The following is a 15,159-nucleotide window of genomic DNA, read 5'->3' on the forward strand; positions in this document are numbered from 1 at the left end:
ATATTCTATTTCCGCGGAATTCGTCCGGCCTCAATGAGGAATCGTGCGTGCATGAGACGCGGAAACATATGCTTTAAATACAGGACGGCTGACGGGTATGTTGCCATTCTAGTAGCACCTATACAGGCTGTCTGAGACAGCATTGTGGGGACTTCAATCTAATTGCCCAATCACCTTCGGCCCTCGTTTCATTAGAGGGTTGTCTACATGCTCGTATCGTGCATTCTAGGACCCGTTTCGCTCCTTTATTCCATATTGATGAGGCGCTGTTTCTATATCAATGCGGCGATTCATAGAACGTCGTCTATTCGGCCGGTTGTAAATTAATCGTCCTGGATTAACGTTGCGTTCTTTCCATTCTTTCAGTCTTTAACTTGCTATTTTGCATTAGTCATTCGTTCACCATTTGAATCCAACTCAACCAACAGAAGCAAGATGAGATCCGCCAGCATCGCGACTGCGGTGCTTGCCGCCCTGGTAGCGGGCGCTGCAAACGCTGCAACGGTAAGCGTCTCGGGTAAAGCTGAAGGGTTCGCGTCAGGCGTGACAGGAGGAGGCGACGCAACACCTGTCTACCCTGCCGACATCGAGGAGCTCAAGACGTACCTCACATCTGACGAGCCGCAAGTCGTGGTGCTCGATAAGACCTTTGACTTCCTGAACAGCGAAGGCACCAAGACCGAGACGGGATGTGCGCCCTACACCACCGAGGCTGGGTGCCAGCAAGCCATCGATGCTATGGGAACTTGGTGCAGTTCTGATGTCCCTTCGGTTGAGGTCACATACGATGTTGCTGCTACGGAGGGAATAGAGCTGGGCTCAAACAAGACCATCATTGGTGTGGAGGACAAGGGTGTCATTATTGGCAAAGGGTTCCGAATGACTAACGGTGCATCCAACATCAGTGAGTTACTCTCTCCATTGTGGCACTACCCTCCCAAGCCAAGATCGGATTGTTAAGTCTTGGTCTTGCTGTCCCGTTCCGAAGGCATTCCCCGTGCATTGGTTACTGACTTGAGCCAACCACAGTCATCCAGAACATCAAGATCGAGAACTTGTAAATACCCCATTAATCATCGACTCCTCCAATAACAAACCCATTGTAGGTTAGCGACTGACCCACCACGCGACAGGAACCCTCAATATGTCTGGGGTGGTGATGCTCTCACATTCTCGGGCGCCGACCTGGTCTGGGTCGACCACGTCACAACGCAAGACCTGGGTCGCCAGCACTATGTTTTTGGCCAGACCCCCAGTCACCGGATTACCCTGTCCAACAACGACATCAACGGAAACACCAACTATTCCGCCGGGTGTGACACGTACCACTACTGGACCATCGAGCTGGCGGGGACGGACGACCAAATCACCTTCAAGAACAACTACGTCCGCCATACTGCCGGTCGCTCTCCAGCTCTGTCGGGCAGCACCCTCTTCCACGCGGGGATTCCCCCCTTGTGCCGAGGGTCGTCACTTGACCACGGCACTGCATCACCTCCATAGGGACAACAGCTAACCGAAAGGTGAAATATCAGGGCTGAACTCGCTCAGCAGGCGCTGTCCAAGTGCCCCGACACCAAGGTTGTCCTGTCAGGCTACAGCCAGGGCGGACAACTCGTCCACAACGCGGCCAAGCTGCTGCCGGCCAATATCGCAGAGAAAATCGCGGCTGCTGTCACATTCGGGGATCCAGGTACATAAGTTCCCCTCGCTCTTGCTCTTGCGCTTCATATTCCTGTCGTCAATCAATTAGAAGGCTTGCTGACCACGAGATCCCTCAAGATAACGGCCAGTCCTTTGCCAACATCCCCGCTGGAAACGGCAAGATCTACTGCCATCCCCTAGACAACATCTGCCAGAACGGTGTCATAATCACGGCGTTTCATTACTCGTATTCAACGCAATATGTACCTGCAGCTGCAGACTTTGTGGCGTCAAAGTTGTCATGAAACCAAGAGACTTGTGTTGTGGCGGCAGCCCCGGAGGAGGATATGAGGGCCGCGCAGAGTCTAATTAGTTTCTCTGGCTGGGGCGTGCCGTTGCGGTGAAGTGCTGAGCCCACCTGCAACTTAGAACCGAGACCGTGTTTCCCAGGGAAACCGGGTCTGAAAAATATGCAAATTACAGCCTTGATGAGAAAACAAAGAGACATTCTCATTGGCCATTGGCCTTACACTTGGCCGAAATCCGTGTGGAATGCACGCCCAACCCGATCGAGCGTAGGGATCATGAACAACGGAAACCTGGAATTTCGCCCCTATGCCAACCATCCAGTGCCCCAATAGCGCGCTTACACATTCCTCACCCTCTGCCCACAACTCTATGTTGTGGTATTTCAACTCATCACAGCGCCCCTCGCACTCCAGCCAGGCTCCAACACGGCTTGCTTCTGCCTTCCTCATTTACAGCATCAAGTCGTCTTCTTCGTTATCGTTTCCGTCGTTTCCATCAGATCGTCGTCTGGCAGTCCTCCGCATCTTTGCGCACAGCGCCTCCGAGTCGGAGCGCGCCCGCCTTTGTTTGATGCTCCGATGGGACCCCATGCCGTCCGTGACAGCCCTTCTCGCGGGCGTCAGAGGGAAATGGTGACTGGGCTCAAGGAAAGAGAACCCTAGGCCATGCGACCAGAGGTACCTCAGCCCCAGCCAAGCATCTCGAGCGTGCTCTTTGTCTCGAGGCCGCTCAGTCCCGCAACCCCCAAGGCCCGGACCTGAGTGCCGCGCCTCAGGCGCTGCAGTCCCACGGCGACCTTCCAGCCGTCCTCCTCGCCGATGACAAACATATATCTCTTGCCCTCCTGGTCTCGGATCGTCGCTCGGAGGAGATGGAGCCCCTTGGCCTTCCAGTCCCCAGTCTGTGCCGTGCTGTTAGTCACGCGGGTCGAGCCGGACGTAACGCTGGAGGCGTCGTCGTTGTAACCCGAAGAGCCGGGCAGATTCGAAGCAGCAAACTTGGACGCGCAGTCGCCTAGGCGGCAGGAGTCCTTGCACGAGCGCAGCACGTCGGCGAGGTAGGCATCCGCCTCGTCGCCCGACAGCGACTTTGGCGAGCCCCTCTCCGCAGCACGGAGCCTGGCCCCTCCTCCCACCACCTTGGCAAAGAAAGCAGTACTGATGTGATTCGCACTCAAAGCAGGATTGGACGAGGATTTCGAACCGGTCGGGGATGGAGAATTCGCAGCAATCGCACCAGTCAAAAAGTGCACGGGACACCATACCTCTACCATCTTGAGGGTCCACGCCTTGACGTCCCACTCACGCTGGGCAACGCCGCGGATGTCGTCGTCGATGAACAGGCCCTCTGTAGTTATCCGGAGGATGAGGCCATCCGTCACGGTGCCGACCCCAGAGACGAGCTGCGAGGCCGGAGTCTTGGCGAACTGATTCATGAAGCAGTAGACCGCCTTGATGACGATCTTGTCAGGGTCCTTGGTTGAGTAGGGACCGCGGACAGACGGCGGCGGCGACGTACGCGCCGTCGACTGGGACGGAGCCCACGAAGACTCGGACATGTCGGACTTGGACGCGCGGCGGGCCGGGCGATTCGGCTGGTCGTAAGGCCGGTAGGAGTAGGCGTCGGAGTCGTCGCCGACAAAGGTTTTTGCTGTTGGGGGAGGGGGTTTTTTAGTAGGGGATGATGGCGTGGGTGGTTTGCCGTTGGGCCAGGGGCTCGTCTTCTCGCCAACGCCCGAGTAGGCATAGGACGATGTGCTGCGAGCCTGGCTGCCCGCCTCCTCCCTCCGCCTCCTGTCCTCTTCGAGCTTCTTTCGCCGCTCTTCCCGCTCCCTTGCGAGGCGCTCTCTGAGCTCCTTCTCACGAGCCTCCCTCTGCTCCTTCTCCCTGCGGTCCTTGTCTTCCTTCTCCTTGGCCTCCTTGTCTCTTGCCGCCTGCTCCTGGGCTAGCTTGTCTTTGGCATCCTGTTCTCGACGCTGCCTCTCTGCCTCTCGTTGCGCTCGCTCTCGTGCTTCCTTCTCCCTAAGCTCCTTCAGCCTCTGAGCGGCTTCGGCGCGGCGCTTCTCCTCGGCCTCCTTGGCCTTGCGCTCCTCCTCCTTGCGGCGGACCTCGTCCCTCGCCTTCTGCCATGAATTCTTGGGTGTCTCTGCCTGTGGTTTAGTTGAGTCGGGTTGAGGGGGTGGTTGGGGCGGTCGCTGATACGAGCCATTGGACTGTTTCGCACTGGGTTTCGACCCACCTGGTGGAGGCGGGGGGGAGTGGGCATCCGGATGTGGGCCGGTGCCGGGGGGAGACCCGTGATGAGTGCTGTGGGGGCTGGATCCAGCACTACTGAAGCCACCACCACCGGGCATCGAAGATCCACCGGAATAGAAACCCCCTCCCCCTCCCGCTCCGTCGCGTCCGGTGCCGTCCGTGGACTGCCGGCCGAGAGACCATGCTCCGAGGCCGACTGCTATGACAAGCAGGAGCATGCCGGCGTTGCCCATCCCCTGGAAGTTGGCCCACCATGCCTGGAAGGCAGGTGCCATGCTCTGGCCGAGGACGACCATGATGAGGGCCGAGGCGAAGCCGGCGATGAAGCTATTTGTGTTTGTGCGCAGCGAGGGCAGGTAGAGGAAGCCGGAGCCGGCCGAGTGCTCGGGTATGATGAAGACATCGTACTTGCCGGGCGGCAGGCCCGATCCAGAACCAGAAGTCGTCTTTGGCGACTCACCGTGAGGCGGCGGCGGCGGAGGCGGCGGCGGGCCGCTCATCTTGTGGAACAGGTCGTGGATGGACTGAAGGGTATCGCGGAACGGTGAGGCAAGACGAACAACGTGGGCCCGGGCACGAAGCCTGGGAAAGCAAGAGCGCTATGTTTGTGGTCGGAATCAAAGTCTAGTGGTATCTCGAAGAAGCCATTGGAAAGCAGACGCTCGAGTCGCTCAGACGTGCACTGGTTGCGGAAGATAGCGGTCAGCATCCATCCAAACACCTGTTCGCAGCAAATGGTTTCGCATGCAATGGAAAAAAGGCCACCAGCTCGAGGTTCACGGAAGGAAGAAAAAGAATGCGGCTGGGCAGGTGGTGGGCGCAAATGCAGTGGTTCTGACTCACCAGAAAGAAGAGATGTGAAGCAAGCACAAACAAACGCCGGCCTATGCAGAAGTCTGAGGAAGAAGACCCTTGGAATGGTTTTTCGAGGAACCGACCAGGAGGGGGCAGTCCCTGCTCGGTACAGACAGGTCGGGCAGGGCAGTCAGGCAGGCAAGCAGAAGCTAGAGGCTGCTGCTCAAGAAGTGAGGTTGGGATGGACCATGTAAGGCGCCAGGTGGTGGTGGTGCCCTTGGGTCGAGTTCGAGGACAACAAGGTCGAGGATGACAAGGTCAGGCGAAGCTCAAGTGGGCGGTCGAGTTTGGATGGCAGGTAATCCGTAGATGGCGGGTGGACAGGAACGGGGAGGACCCTGTGGGGAGCTGGGAGCTGGCAGGGGCGGGGATCGAGCGAGCAGTCCCTCGGGAGACAGACCAGGCTGCAGGCGTTGTATGGACCGTACGACTGCAATAGTAGTCTAGTCCGCCCCAGCACGAGATTGATGCTTGCTGTGATCTTATTTATTGATTATCCCAGGCCCGTTTGTCGTTTGTGGTGTGGTGTCATGTCCAATTACATTGACGGGCCGGGCGTGTGTGTTTACTTGGGGGGACCAAAAGCTTTCGTGGAGGGTGGGGGAGAAAATCAACAGGGGGGTTCCCGGATCGCCTGGGCCGTCCTGGCCACCTGCACTTTTGCTAGGGCCTTTTTTTACGGTATATGTCAATCTCTTGCCTATCTTATTATTATGCGTGTTTGTTTGTGCTGCTTCCTGGTGTCAGTATTATCTTCTCTTCTTCTTTTCTGTCTCTCTGAAGCGTCTTCTAAAGTCATAGAAGCCGTTGTGATGGTATTTATCGCACCGTAATGATCATCAGGCGGGAGCTGCTTTTTTCTTCAGCACTTGAGAACAGACACGACACAAAGACCACAAGTAGACTAGCCCGAGCTTGTCCCCAGCCTTCTCTTTTGCTGGTTGCCGCCAATCACTGCGCAGTCGATGGGACGGATAAATCCATTTGCTGAACCACATCTGCTCCAGTCTCCTGCTTCTAAGCCATGCTGCCCACAGGACCGTCTCCTGTCTCCACTGTGACAGGCTGCATGCTGCAGCCTGTAGTCTAATCTACAGTATTACCTACCTACCTGGTAAGAAGTATACGTGTACCGAGGCACAGTCTTTCCAAAATCCAATCTCGCGTGGGGTTGCAACCGCAACCGCAGGCCGACTTGTCATATCAGCCACGGCCTGCAGGCCTACCTGTCACCTACCTACGAGCGTTATCTGTCAAAGACCCAAGGCTCGTCAAAGGCAGAGGGCGCATCGTACTCCTGACTGCAGCAGCCAGACGGCCTAATACGGCCATTGGGCGTCAATTGACCTTGGGTGGTCATGCAGGTCTACGCCAGTCCAGTCCAATCAGGTGGGCAAGACAGTAACAACACTGCAACACCACTACGATTTCTACATTATTTGTATAACAGATGAGGGGGGGGGGGAACCCACCAAGCACGGCGCAGCACACCATCATCTCAGGCAAGCAAAGTGCCCGTCACCTGCAGATATCTGCTGCGTTCCCGCCGTCTCTTGCCACAGTAGCGCGAACCGTTGACGGAGCAACACCGTCGCACAAACCACGGCTGGTACCTTCCGACGGTTTGTCCCATCCAGGATCATCCCCTGACCAATCGCTTAGCTGCTATGACGTACGGACGTATTTGCAGGTACGGTACGTACCTGTCATGCAGCCGCCGCCTGTGAAGGCAGCATCACACCGGCCAGCTCGACTTCTGAACTGCCTGGCTTGAAATGATATCTATTTTCTGAAATCTGGTCCTAATCCTTTGTTCTTCACTGCGCGTCCTGACGACCCAACTAGGACGGCAGAGGAGAGTGGAATGGCGGTCTTCGTCTTGGCGACAGACCGTTGCTCCTGTTACATCCCGCCCTGTGGTGTCTGGACGGTAGTCCACCCAGGCGCGTGCATATTACATGTGAACGTACTGTGACGGTGGTAGCAGCCGTTGGGGGGATGCCATGCCTTTGGCGGGAGGCGGCAAGCGAACAAGGCTGCATGCAGGCTTTGACTGATCAACCTGGCCCGCCTGCGTTGTGTCTCATCATCTGCATGGCATAGCATCGCATCGCATCGCGCCGACGAACTCTCCGCACAGACATATTCTTATCTGTCCCGTCCTCACCCTTGGAGAAAGCAGAGAGGGACGGAGCGGTACATCAACATCACAGGATTGTAAATTATGTAAATGGGGACATGAAGGAGGGAGCAGTAGTGCAGTAGAGGCAGCAGATCAGTGCAACCATTTGGCTTCCCACAGGAGACATCACGGACTATCCCCTATGGAAAACAATCTTCAATCCAGATGCCAATTGCTTGGTAGACTATGCAGTATACTATTATCACTGAGAGAATCCGCTCAACTGCTCCTTGACGAGCCTAAAACCTAAAGCAGCTCGCCCAGACTCCGTACTCCTGGCCCGTCCACCGTCATTGCCATTATTGTCATGATTTGCTTTGCTACAGCCACGGTCATCGGACCGGGAGACAACCCCCCCCCCCAATCTGCATGCACACGGACACGACCTCCAATCGCCGCGGCGGCTCACTTGCCCAGCTTCCGCGCCTTGCTGTTCGCCACCTTCATCTTGGCCTCGAGGCGGTCCGCGTCTTTATCCATCTGGTCCAGCATCTCGTTCTGCACCTCGACCTCGCCCTTGATCGCGAGCCCCATCTCCTTCTGCCGCCGGATAATCTTGGCCAGCTCCTCCACATCCTGGTCCTGCTCCTGCATCTGCTGCCGCTGGAGCTGCACCACCCCGACGTTTTCCAGCTCCCTAGTTCTCTCCGTCTCCGGCAGCGGCGCCCCCAGCACCCTGCCGCCCATCCTCGCCCTCGACGACGACTCGCCCGCGCCCGAGAGCAGCGTAGCCTTGTCGCCAGAGCTGGGCGCGCCTTCCCTGGCGCCCCTAGCCGAGGCGAGGCTGGAGCTCAGCTTCTCGAGGCCGTCCCTCTCGGCGCGCGCGGCGGCCAGCAGGTCCCTCCTGCGCCTCATCTCGCCCTCGCCCAGCTTCTTGGCCTCGCCCATGGCCTTCAGCCCGCCCTCGAGCGCGGTCAACAGGCTGCCTGCCCTCACCAGGGCCCTCTTGGCCGACGCGCCGGCCTCCACCGCTGCCGTCGAGCCTTGCTTCGACCCGGCGCCGGATCCGGCTCCCGAGTCGTTGGCGGCGTCCCTGCGGGCGAGTTGTAGCCTCGCCTCGTGCAGGTGGCCCTTCATCTCGCGGTGTAGGTCGGTCCACGTCGTGGGGTCGTTGGCGGCGGCGGCATTGGCCCCGTGCAGGTTAATGGCCGGCACCCGCCCCTCGACGCCGATGCCGCTGGAGCTGGCAGCGCTGCCGCCGCCCGTGGACGGCAGGTTCAGGAACTGCCTCCAGGCCTGTGTGTCACGCCATCGGCGGTCTGGTGATTCTGCGATGGCGCGGAGGTATGTTTCCAACCCGCGGCGGCGGTCCTCGGTGAGCTCGGGCGAGGAGAGGGTCGACTTGAACCAGTGCTTTCCGGGCAGCGGTTGGGGCGGGGCGGCGCCGGCCGTCCTGACGAGCTCGTCGTGTAGTGTTGCGAACTCCGAGTAACGCTTTTGCACGACAAACGAGCGCAGGGGCAGGCGCAGGGTGATGTTGTATTGTGTGAAGGGCTTTGAGTCGGGGGGAGAGTTGACCGAGGTGGTTGGGATGGAGATCTCGACGGGTGGTGCCATAATCGTGTATCGAGGCAGACGGTGGTTCGACGGAAGTAAAGGTGCTCGAGGTTGTTCTTCGAGGGGAAACGTGATGGCGCCTATGCCTCTCTTCTGTATGTCGGTTCACAGGTTGTCTGTCGGTGCAGTCTTGCCGTGACGCTTTGGAAGCTTTGGGTGCCCAGACGGCAGTGGCAACGACTAGACTGCCTATCCCGGTCAGCGAGCACGCGGCAGTGATCAGCCAGCAATCTGCATGCGCAGACCCCTTTTAAAGAGTTCGAGAGGAATGAAGGTCAATAGATGCCAAGGTGGCAGCAGCAGCAGCAATAGTAGCAGCAGCAACGGGTCGTTTGCTGGGCGAGGCGTTGAATGGAGAAACGCTGGCGCGTGCTGCTGCTGGCCAGCAATGGCCGGCCCTCTTCGTCGGGCTGCAAGGGCGCTGCAGGGTTGGAGAGAAGAGTCGCAGAGAGCTGGAGCTTGTCATGCGCTGTCGATTGCAGCCGCCTTCTCCACAATGACCGTGAGGCCCGCATTTTGGGGGAGCACAATCACCTGCCAACGCAACAAATGGAGCTGACCAGTCGGTCCAGTCAGTCCACTCAGTTGATGTCCCCAGATTTCTTTTCCGGATAATCCGTGTAAGCAACAACACAACACCAACAAGACCCCAACGAAGTGCTGCAGGCCGAGATACCAGGGCAACGACGGCCCGATTACAGCAGACCTGCTGGCTTGTCTTTGAAAATTCCTGTGCAGTAACTCCGTAGCATCTGGGACCAGGTCACGTCGCCACCCAAAAAGACGTCAAGGGAAAGGGGCAGAGTGCAGAGTGCAGACTGTAATGATTTGCGCCACATTGTGCGCTGGTCGTGATAGCCACAGCATCACCCCGTCGCACGCACAAGGAGAAGATCTGAAGCAGGACAGCAAGGCACACACATCAGGAAGAAAGCAAATAGGAACCAAGGAGCTCTGTTCTCTCGTCTATCACGGTGAAGCTTCTCAGTATGCTCCCAGTCAAGAGGGCCCAGGTCTACATGCCGGTCCGTCACTGGCAGCTGCCACCCATGGTGAGGTTGAAGAGGCAGCCCTCACAAGCCGCCATGCTTGCCGCGCCCCCTGAGCACATTACATCTTCCACCCTCTAAACCCAAGGCGTCTCAACAGTCCCATGTGTTATAGTCGCTGTCAACCACGTTGGGCCCTTCAAAACGTCTCCTGGTCCTCGCCCTCGCCCTCGGGGATCTCGAAGCCCTCTTCTGTCGAGTACAGGATCGTCTGGATGTTCTTGATCAGGCCGCCCTCCTCCTTGTCCAGCTCCGGGTCTTCCTCACACGCCTGCTGGACGAGAAGCTCTATGTCCCTCAGCTTCGAGAAGTAGAAGTCGCGCTCGCGCTCGAGGCCCACCACCGTCTCCTTGAGCTGCGTGTTCTGCAGCGCCGCCGACGCCGGGGCCGCCTTGGCTCCGAGACGAGGTCCGCCCCGACGGGGTGGTGCCTCCGGCCGCTCGTCGCGCACCCCCGGCCGCCGCGGCCCGAGGTGCCCCGCCTGCTGCGCCGGCTGACATGCCCTGGCCCTTGCGTCGGGCGACGGCATCGTAGTCACCGCCCGGGTAGTATTGGTCCCAGAACCGCTTCGTCCATTGCAGGAACTCGAGGTTGTCCTGCATCTTGCACTTCACGAGGGCCTCGACGGGGACCGACTTGTCGACCTGATGCTTGGCGAACGAGTCTGGACAGAGCGGAGTGATGTCAGCAGGAGGGCACTAAGCTGTTCCAGGGCCGAGGCAGGAGTGGCACCACTGGGGACTTGTACTAACTCTGCAAAATCTTGAAGTTCTGAATGTAGGCGTACTCGGTGTTGACGTTGAACTTGACGCGAGCCATGGGGAGATCGCCGAAGATGCTGTCGAAGACCTGGCAAAGAGCAGCACTGGGGCAAGAAACCACCGGTTAGCTATGGGCGGTGTCCCGTACGTGTCGACATGCGGCGCAGAGATGCGCCGGCGACCAGCACGCATGAAGGCCTGGGAAAGGGTGGGGTTGCTGCCCGTGTCCCATGGTGTACGCACCCAGTACCACATTGCTCAACCTTGGTCATGTTGAGTTGGAGGAGGCTGTTGAGCCATGCGATGAGTTCTTGGCTGCGAAATTGCGAAGATCGTCAGCGTCCATGTCCACGTCCACGGCGCAAAGGAGGCAACACGCCACCGCACTGGCGGTCGCGTGCCGAGGGGGAGGAGGAGAAGCCATTTGTGCTAACCGTGATTCACCCATTTTGTTTGTGGTGCACTTGAAGGTCTAGAAGCGGGAGTCGGTCGGTGGCGTGGTCGTCTCGAGGCTGTCGCGAGTAGCGACGCGGCGTGACGATCGGAATGACGTGTGGGTATCTCGAAGAACGGCGGGGGGAGGAGGGGGAGCAGAAACAAAAGAGAGCAGGCTGTTTGGACCAGGCACACAACAAATCAAAAGTCTAGATAGGCTGCAACAGACGGGGGTGCGTGTGTGTGTGAGGGTGGTTCTTGGTCGAGGCAGAAGCAGAAGCAGAAGCAGAGGCTGAAGCTGGACCTGGGGAAACGAGAACAAGACCGGCGACGCCGCCGTGGATCTGGATACGGCAAGAAAACGCAATCTGAAAACCAGCCGGCGGTCGCCCAATCAACGCCAGCAAAACAACACAGAAGGGGACTTTTTGGGGGCTCGGAGGGGAGCGGGCCAAACAGGGTTCTGAGAATCGGATCCCAAGTGTGGGGCCTGCCACGCTGCCAGGCTGCCCAAGGGATTCCAGAAGAAGGTCATGGTGCTCAAGCTTGGGCAGCAGCCTGGCCTCAGCACCTGCCCCTCGCCCCCCGTCCACCCCCAATCGGATGCACCTGGCAAATGAAAAGCCCAAAGCTTTATCACCTCACCTCCCCAGCAACAAACCATGTACGTGCATATCTCGATTAATTGCATTGCATTTCTATAAATACGAACCAAAGCAAATATTTGAAAAAGCTTCCTCGTCCTTCGCCTGTGCTAATACAAGTCCAATTATCTCGTCTACATGTTCTTGAGCACATCTTCAAGGATCTCGTTGCCAGTCTCAGCAGGGTGGACAAGTCGGAGAAAGACAACGGCACAGAGAAAAAAAGGAGAAAAGAGGGGGGGGGGGCACCAAACCACAGGCCGTGTCATCACCCAGTATGTTCCCACAATACCTGTCATTAACTGCTTGTTGCAGAAAAATGTAGAAGCCTGACCCAATCAAAGAAGCCCAATTAAAGAAGTAGGTAGTTTAGTTGACCATATGTTTATCACTGAATGAAGGGACTGGATGCATACTGCTTAAGAAGCATATGTGCACAGATTAAAAACGAGACCACTTAGTTGACCATATCCTCCCACTGTAGATCTAAGAGATATCTTACATATTTCTGTTGGATTGAAAATAAGGGTACTGCCGCAACACCATTTCAGTGTGCTCCTGTTCTCAATCCCTCAGCCTCTACCTAGGTATGTTGACCGTCTGGGAGAATATTCGTCCCTCGAGTTGACCTGCCTCTGAGTCTGGAATAGTTGTGAGGTCAAAGTTTGACTGTGATCACGGTGAGAGGGCGTGAACCTAAGATGAGCTCTCCTGAGTGAGGATCATAAAGACACCCTGTATCGGGACATGCCAGCAGCCTGGATCCTGAGACTATTTGACCAGGCTACAGGCTAGCATGCCAGCAGCCCGGATCCTGCAACCATTCAACCAGACTACAGGCTAGACAACCAAGTTGAGGATTGAGTCAGCCTATATGTGTTACTCACAATGATTTTAATACCTGTGATGCGGTGTGCGCTGCCGCTTTCGTGATTGGCTATGTTGGCCGTGCTGTATTGGCAGCCTTGTAGGTTTGAAGAGGTACCTAGTAGGCAAGCCATGTAGTACTTTTCCTAACTACTAAATAGTAATTAGGTAGTTATATATATTATAGCCTTTGACTAAGGAGGCAGCGCTGCAATAGTAAGCTGGGCGTTTTAATAAGTGCTAAAATTATCTTGCCTTATAACGCCCCTTTCTTAGTTTAGTTTATATTATTATACTAGGATTATACTTAAGGTTTATATAATTTCTTAAGGTTCTTAATATAATAAAAAGAGGATAATATATATAATTACTTCTTACCATTAACTTAATATTTAAAATAGCTATAATATTTAAAAGTAAGTAATGTAATATTAATATATAATGTTTATATAAGTAGCTAGATTTATATAATAATTAATATTAAAAAAGGTTATTATAAGTAGTTAAAGGTTAAGATTAATTAAATAATGGTAAATATTAATTAATATTTATATATAATTAGTTTTAGCAAGGAGAGTAATAATTTATTAAGAGGCGGCCTTTGCAATAAGCGTAATTAATTTTAATAGGGGCTAAGCGGGCCTTTGCAAGGGTATAATTAATTCCTTACCTCCTATCCTTCTCTAAGGTTAATATACTTATAGCTATATAACTTATAAATATATATTGCCTAATATGCTTATATTTAATGCTTGCTTACCTAGCTTTAGCATATAGCTTTATAATATAAGATAAGCAGCTTATATAAACTATTAATTGCCATGATGCTATATCTTATTTAGCAATGTTAACAAAATAAAAGAATATATTTCTGCTAAAATATATTACTTTTTGCGCCTTTTAAACCTATCGTCGTTAGGTACGCACATTGCCTCTCTTTCTCACACTGGAGCTTACCATTTCGGAATTCCATCCCCATACTAGGGCCTGCTAGGGTCCCACGGCAGCTACACCAAGTCATAATGTTGATCACAAGCTTCCCACACTGGAACACATCCTGCCCTGGTGTCACGGAAGTACTTTATCCTCGCAGCGAATTCAGTACCACTGTAAGTGATTAAGGACTGGTTGGCTTTGATGCAATAACATTGGTCAGTAAACCTCGGGCTGACTTGGACAGCTAGTAGCTAGCGAAACACTTCCTGGCGTTGCTTAGCCCAACCCTGTTATGCGATGTCATCAGTATCCTTCGCGCCGTCCGTCCTGCCTTGCACCTGGCGAGCCCGATATTAAGCATTTACCGGCAAAGCGTCAAGTTCTTCCTTCGTTCCGTGAACGTTGTTTTGATGCAGCTGTCGAGCTGACCATATGTTGAAAGTCTGTTCACATAGACCACATTGAATCGGGGCCTAATTCTGATAAGTTAGCCAGCGCTGTTTTAAGTAGGTCCACCAGATGATATGTAAAGAATGGTTGACACAATACCTGATCACGTTCTAGGAGCTCTGGTGGAGTTGGACCTGCCCGGGCCTCCGTGATGACGACAAAAAGACCCACCAAGCCTTCGTCATTCTCCTCTGAACTCGAGCTGTACTTGAGCACATCCTGCCTCAGCTCTTCAAACCCTTGGGGCATCTGCTCTGAAGGGTCTTGAGGGGTTATGTGGCGCTGGGCGTAAACTTGTGCGTAGCTGTAGGCTACATAAGCCCAGGAGGAGGGGTCGTGGCCCTCAACAGACGGCATCACGAGCAGGACAGTGGCGGGACTGCTGCTCTTCCCGGCGACCGCTTCTATCTGTGCACGCAGAACCTCCGAGATCTCATCGGTAGCGTTTCCGTTGTCATCGTACTTGTAGATTGGTGGGATGGTACCGGAGTTTGTTCCGTGGGGCTTGCCATGGGCGATCAGGAACTTGTCGAGCGTCGAAGTGCGGATCTTGAAGCCGCGGAGGGCGGTGACCAAATTTGGGCCGGCCATGACGGTGTCAGTGTTTAGACTCTAGAGTATTTCGGGAGAAAAATCGTAGTTGAGTAAAACATTGGGACAAGTTCAGCTGATGTCGGGTGATTGGCACAGTATATAATAAGTGAATGGCAGATTGGGTACATGATGGGGGCGGACTGACGTGTGGGCCTTGGCTGTCTGTAGGCATGGCAGGCAGCAGTAACCACCGCTCTACGTCGACAACAATCGTGTCATACACACCAACCAAGCCGTGTCGCTGGACTGTATGACTTGGACGGCTCAAGGTGCGCTTCGACACCAGAGAGACCTTGATTTCTTGGAGACTTGCATCCAGTCAATATACAATACCGCTGCGGCTGGGCAACTTCCGGGACAAAATGACCCTAGCTTTGAGTGAGCTTAGCAACAGACTCGCGAGTCTCGAGCTGCTGGTGGAAGATGATGCTGTTGACTTGTAGCTGGAATCGCATTTATAGTGGCGAGAAGCACGGTTTTATAGAAAATGAAGGCTAGATAATATAAATGATAAGCAGGACTTATCGCTTCTAGACTGACCTTGTCTTTGTTTAATTCAGCGGAGCGGGAAGTGGCCCGAGCTTGCGAGGGACGCGGCCCGCGGAGCGTTCTTAAACCAGT

At 55.1% G+C, this 15,159-nt stretch overlaps 5 protein-coding genes across 5 annotated transcripts; 1 reads left to right on the forward strand and 4 right to left on the reverse strand.

Annotated features, from left to right (window-relative positions):
• Positions 1-435: 435 nt before the first annotated feature.
• Positions 436-1,949, forward strand: INS49_005898 (uncharacterized protein; the record flags this gene model as incomplete). Its single annotated transcript, XM_043166674.1, has 5 exons — positions 436-904; positions 1,030-1,057; positions 1,134-1,469; positions 1,536-1,693; positions 1,783-1,949. 5 exons carry the CDS (start codon positions 436-438, stop codon positions 1,947-1,949), a joined length of 1,158 nt encoding a protein of 385 aa, XP_043027818.1.
• A 686-nt stretch (positions 1,950-2,635) lies between these two features.
• INS49_005899 (uncharacterized protein) lies at positions 2,636-4,708 on the reverse strand (the record flags this gene model as incomplete). Its single annotated transcript, XM_043166675.1, has 1 exon — positions 2,636-4,708. One exon carries the CDS (start codon positions 4,706-4,708, stop codon positions 2,636-2,638), a length of 2,073 nt encoding a protein of 690 aa, XP_043027819.1.
• Positions 4,709-7,650: 2,942 nt separating this feature from the next.
• INS49_005900 (uncharacterized protein) lies at positions 7,651-8,802 on the reverse strand (the record flags this gene model as incomplete). Its single annotated transcript, XM_043166676.1, has 1 exon — positions 7,651-8,802. The coding sequence occupies one exon, from the start codon at positions 8,800-8,802 to the stop codon at positions 7,651-7,653; it is 1,152 nt and encodes a 383-aa protein (XP_043027820.1).
• A 1,188-nt stretch (positions 8,803-9,990) lies between these two features.
• On the reverse strand, positions 9,991-10,884 carry INS49_005901 (uncharacterized protein; the record flags this gene model as incomplete). The annotated part of the gene is made up of 4 exons (XM_043166677.1): positions 9,991-10,247; positions 10,303-10,515; positions 10,604-10,716; positions 10,856-10,884. The coding sequence occupies 4 exons, from the start codon at positions 10,882-10,884 to the stop codon at positions 9,991-9,993; spliced, it is 612 nt and encodes a 203-aa protein (XP_043027821.1).
• Positions 10,885-13,967: 3,083 nt separating this feature from the next.
• INS49_005902 (uncharacterized protein) lies at positions 13,968-14,535 on the reverse strand (the record flags this gene model as incomplete). Its single annotated transcript, XM_043166678.1, has 2 exons — positions 13,968-13,973; positions 14,044-14,535. The coding sequence occupies 2 exons, from the start codon at positions 14,533-14,535 to the stop codon at positions 13,968-13,970; spliced, it is 498 nt and encodes a 165-aa protein (XP_043027822.1).
• Between the last annotated feature and the right edge of the window lie 624 nt (positions 14,536-15,159).

Source organism: Diaporthe citri (assembly GCF_014595645.1).
Source record: "Diaporthe citri strain NFHF-8-4 chromosome Unknown scaffold_2, whole genome shotgun sequence".
Lineage (NCBI taxonomy): Eukaryota > Fungi > Ascomycota > Sordariomycetes > Diaporthales > Diaporthaceae > Diaporthe > Diaporthe citri.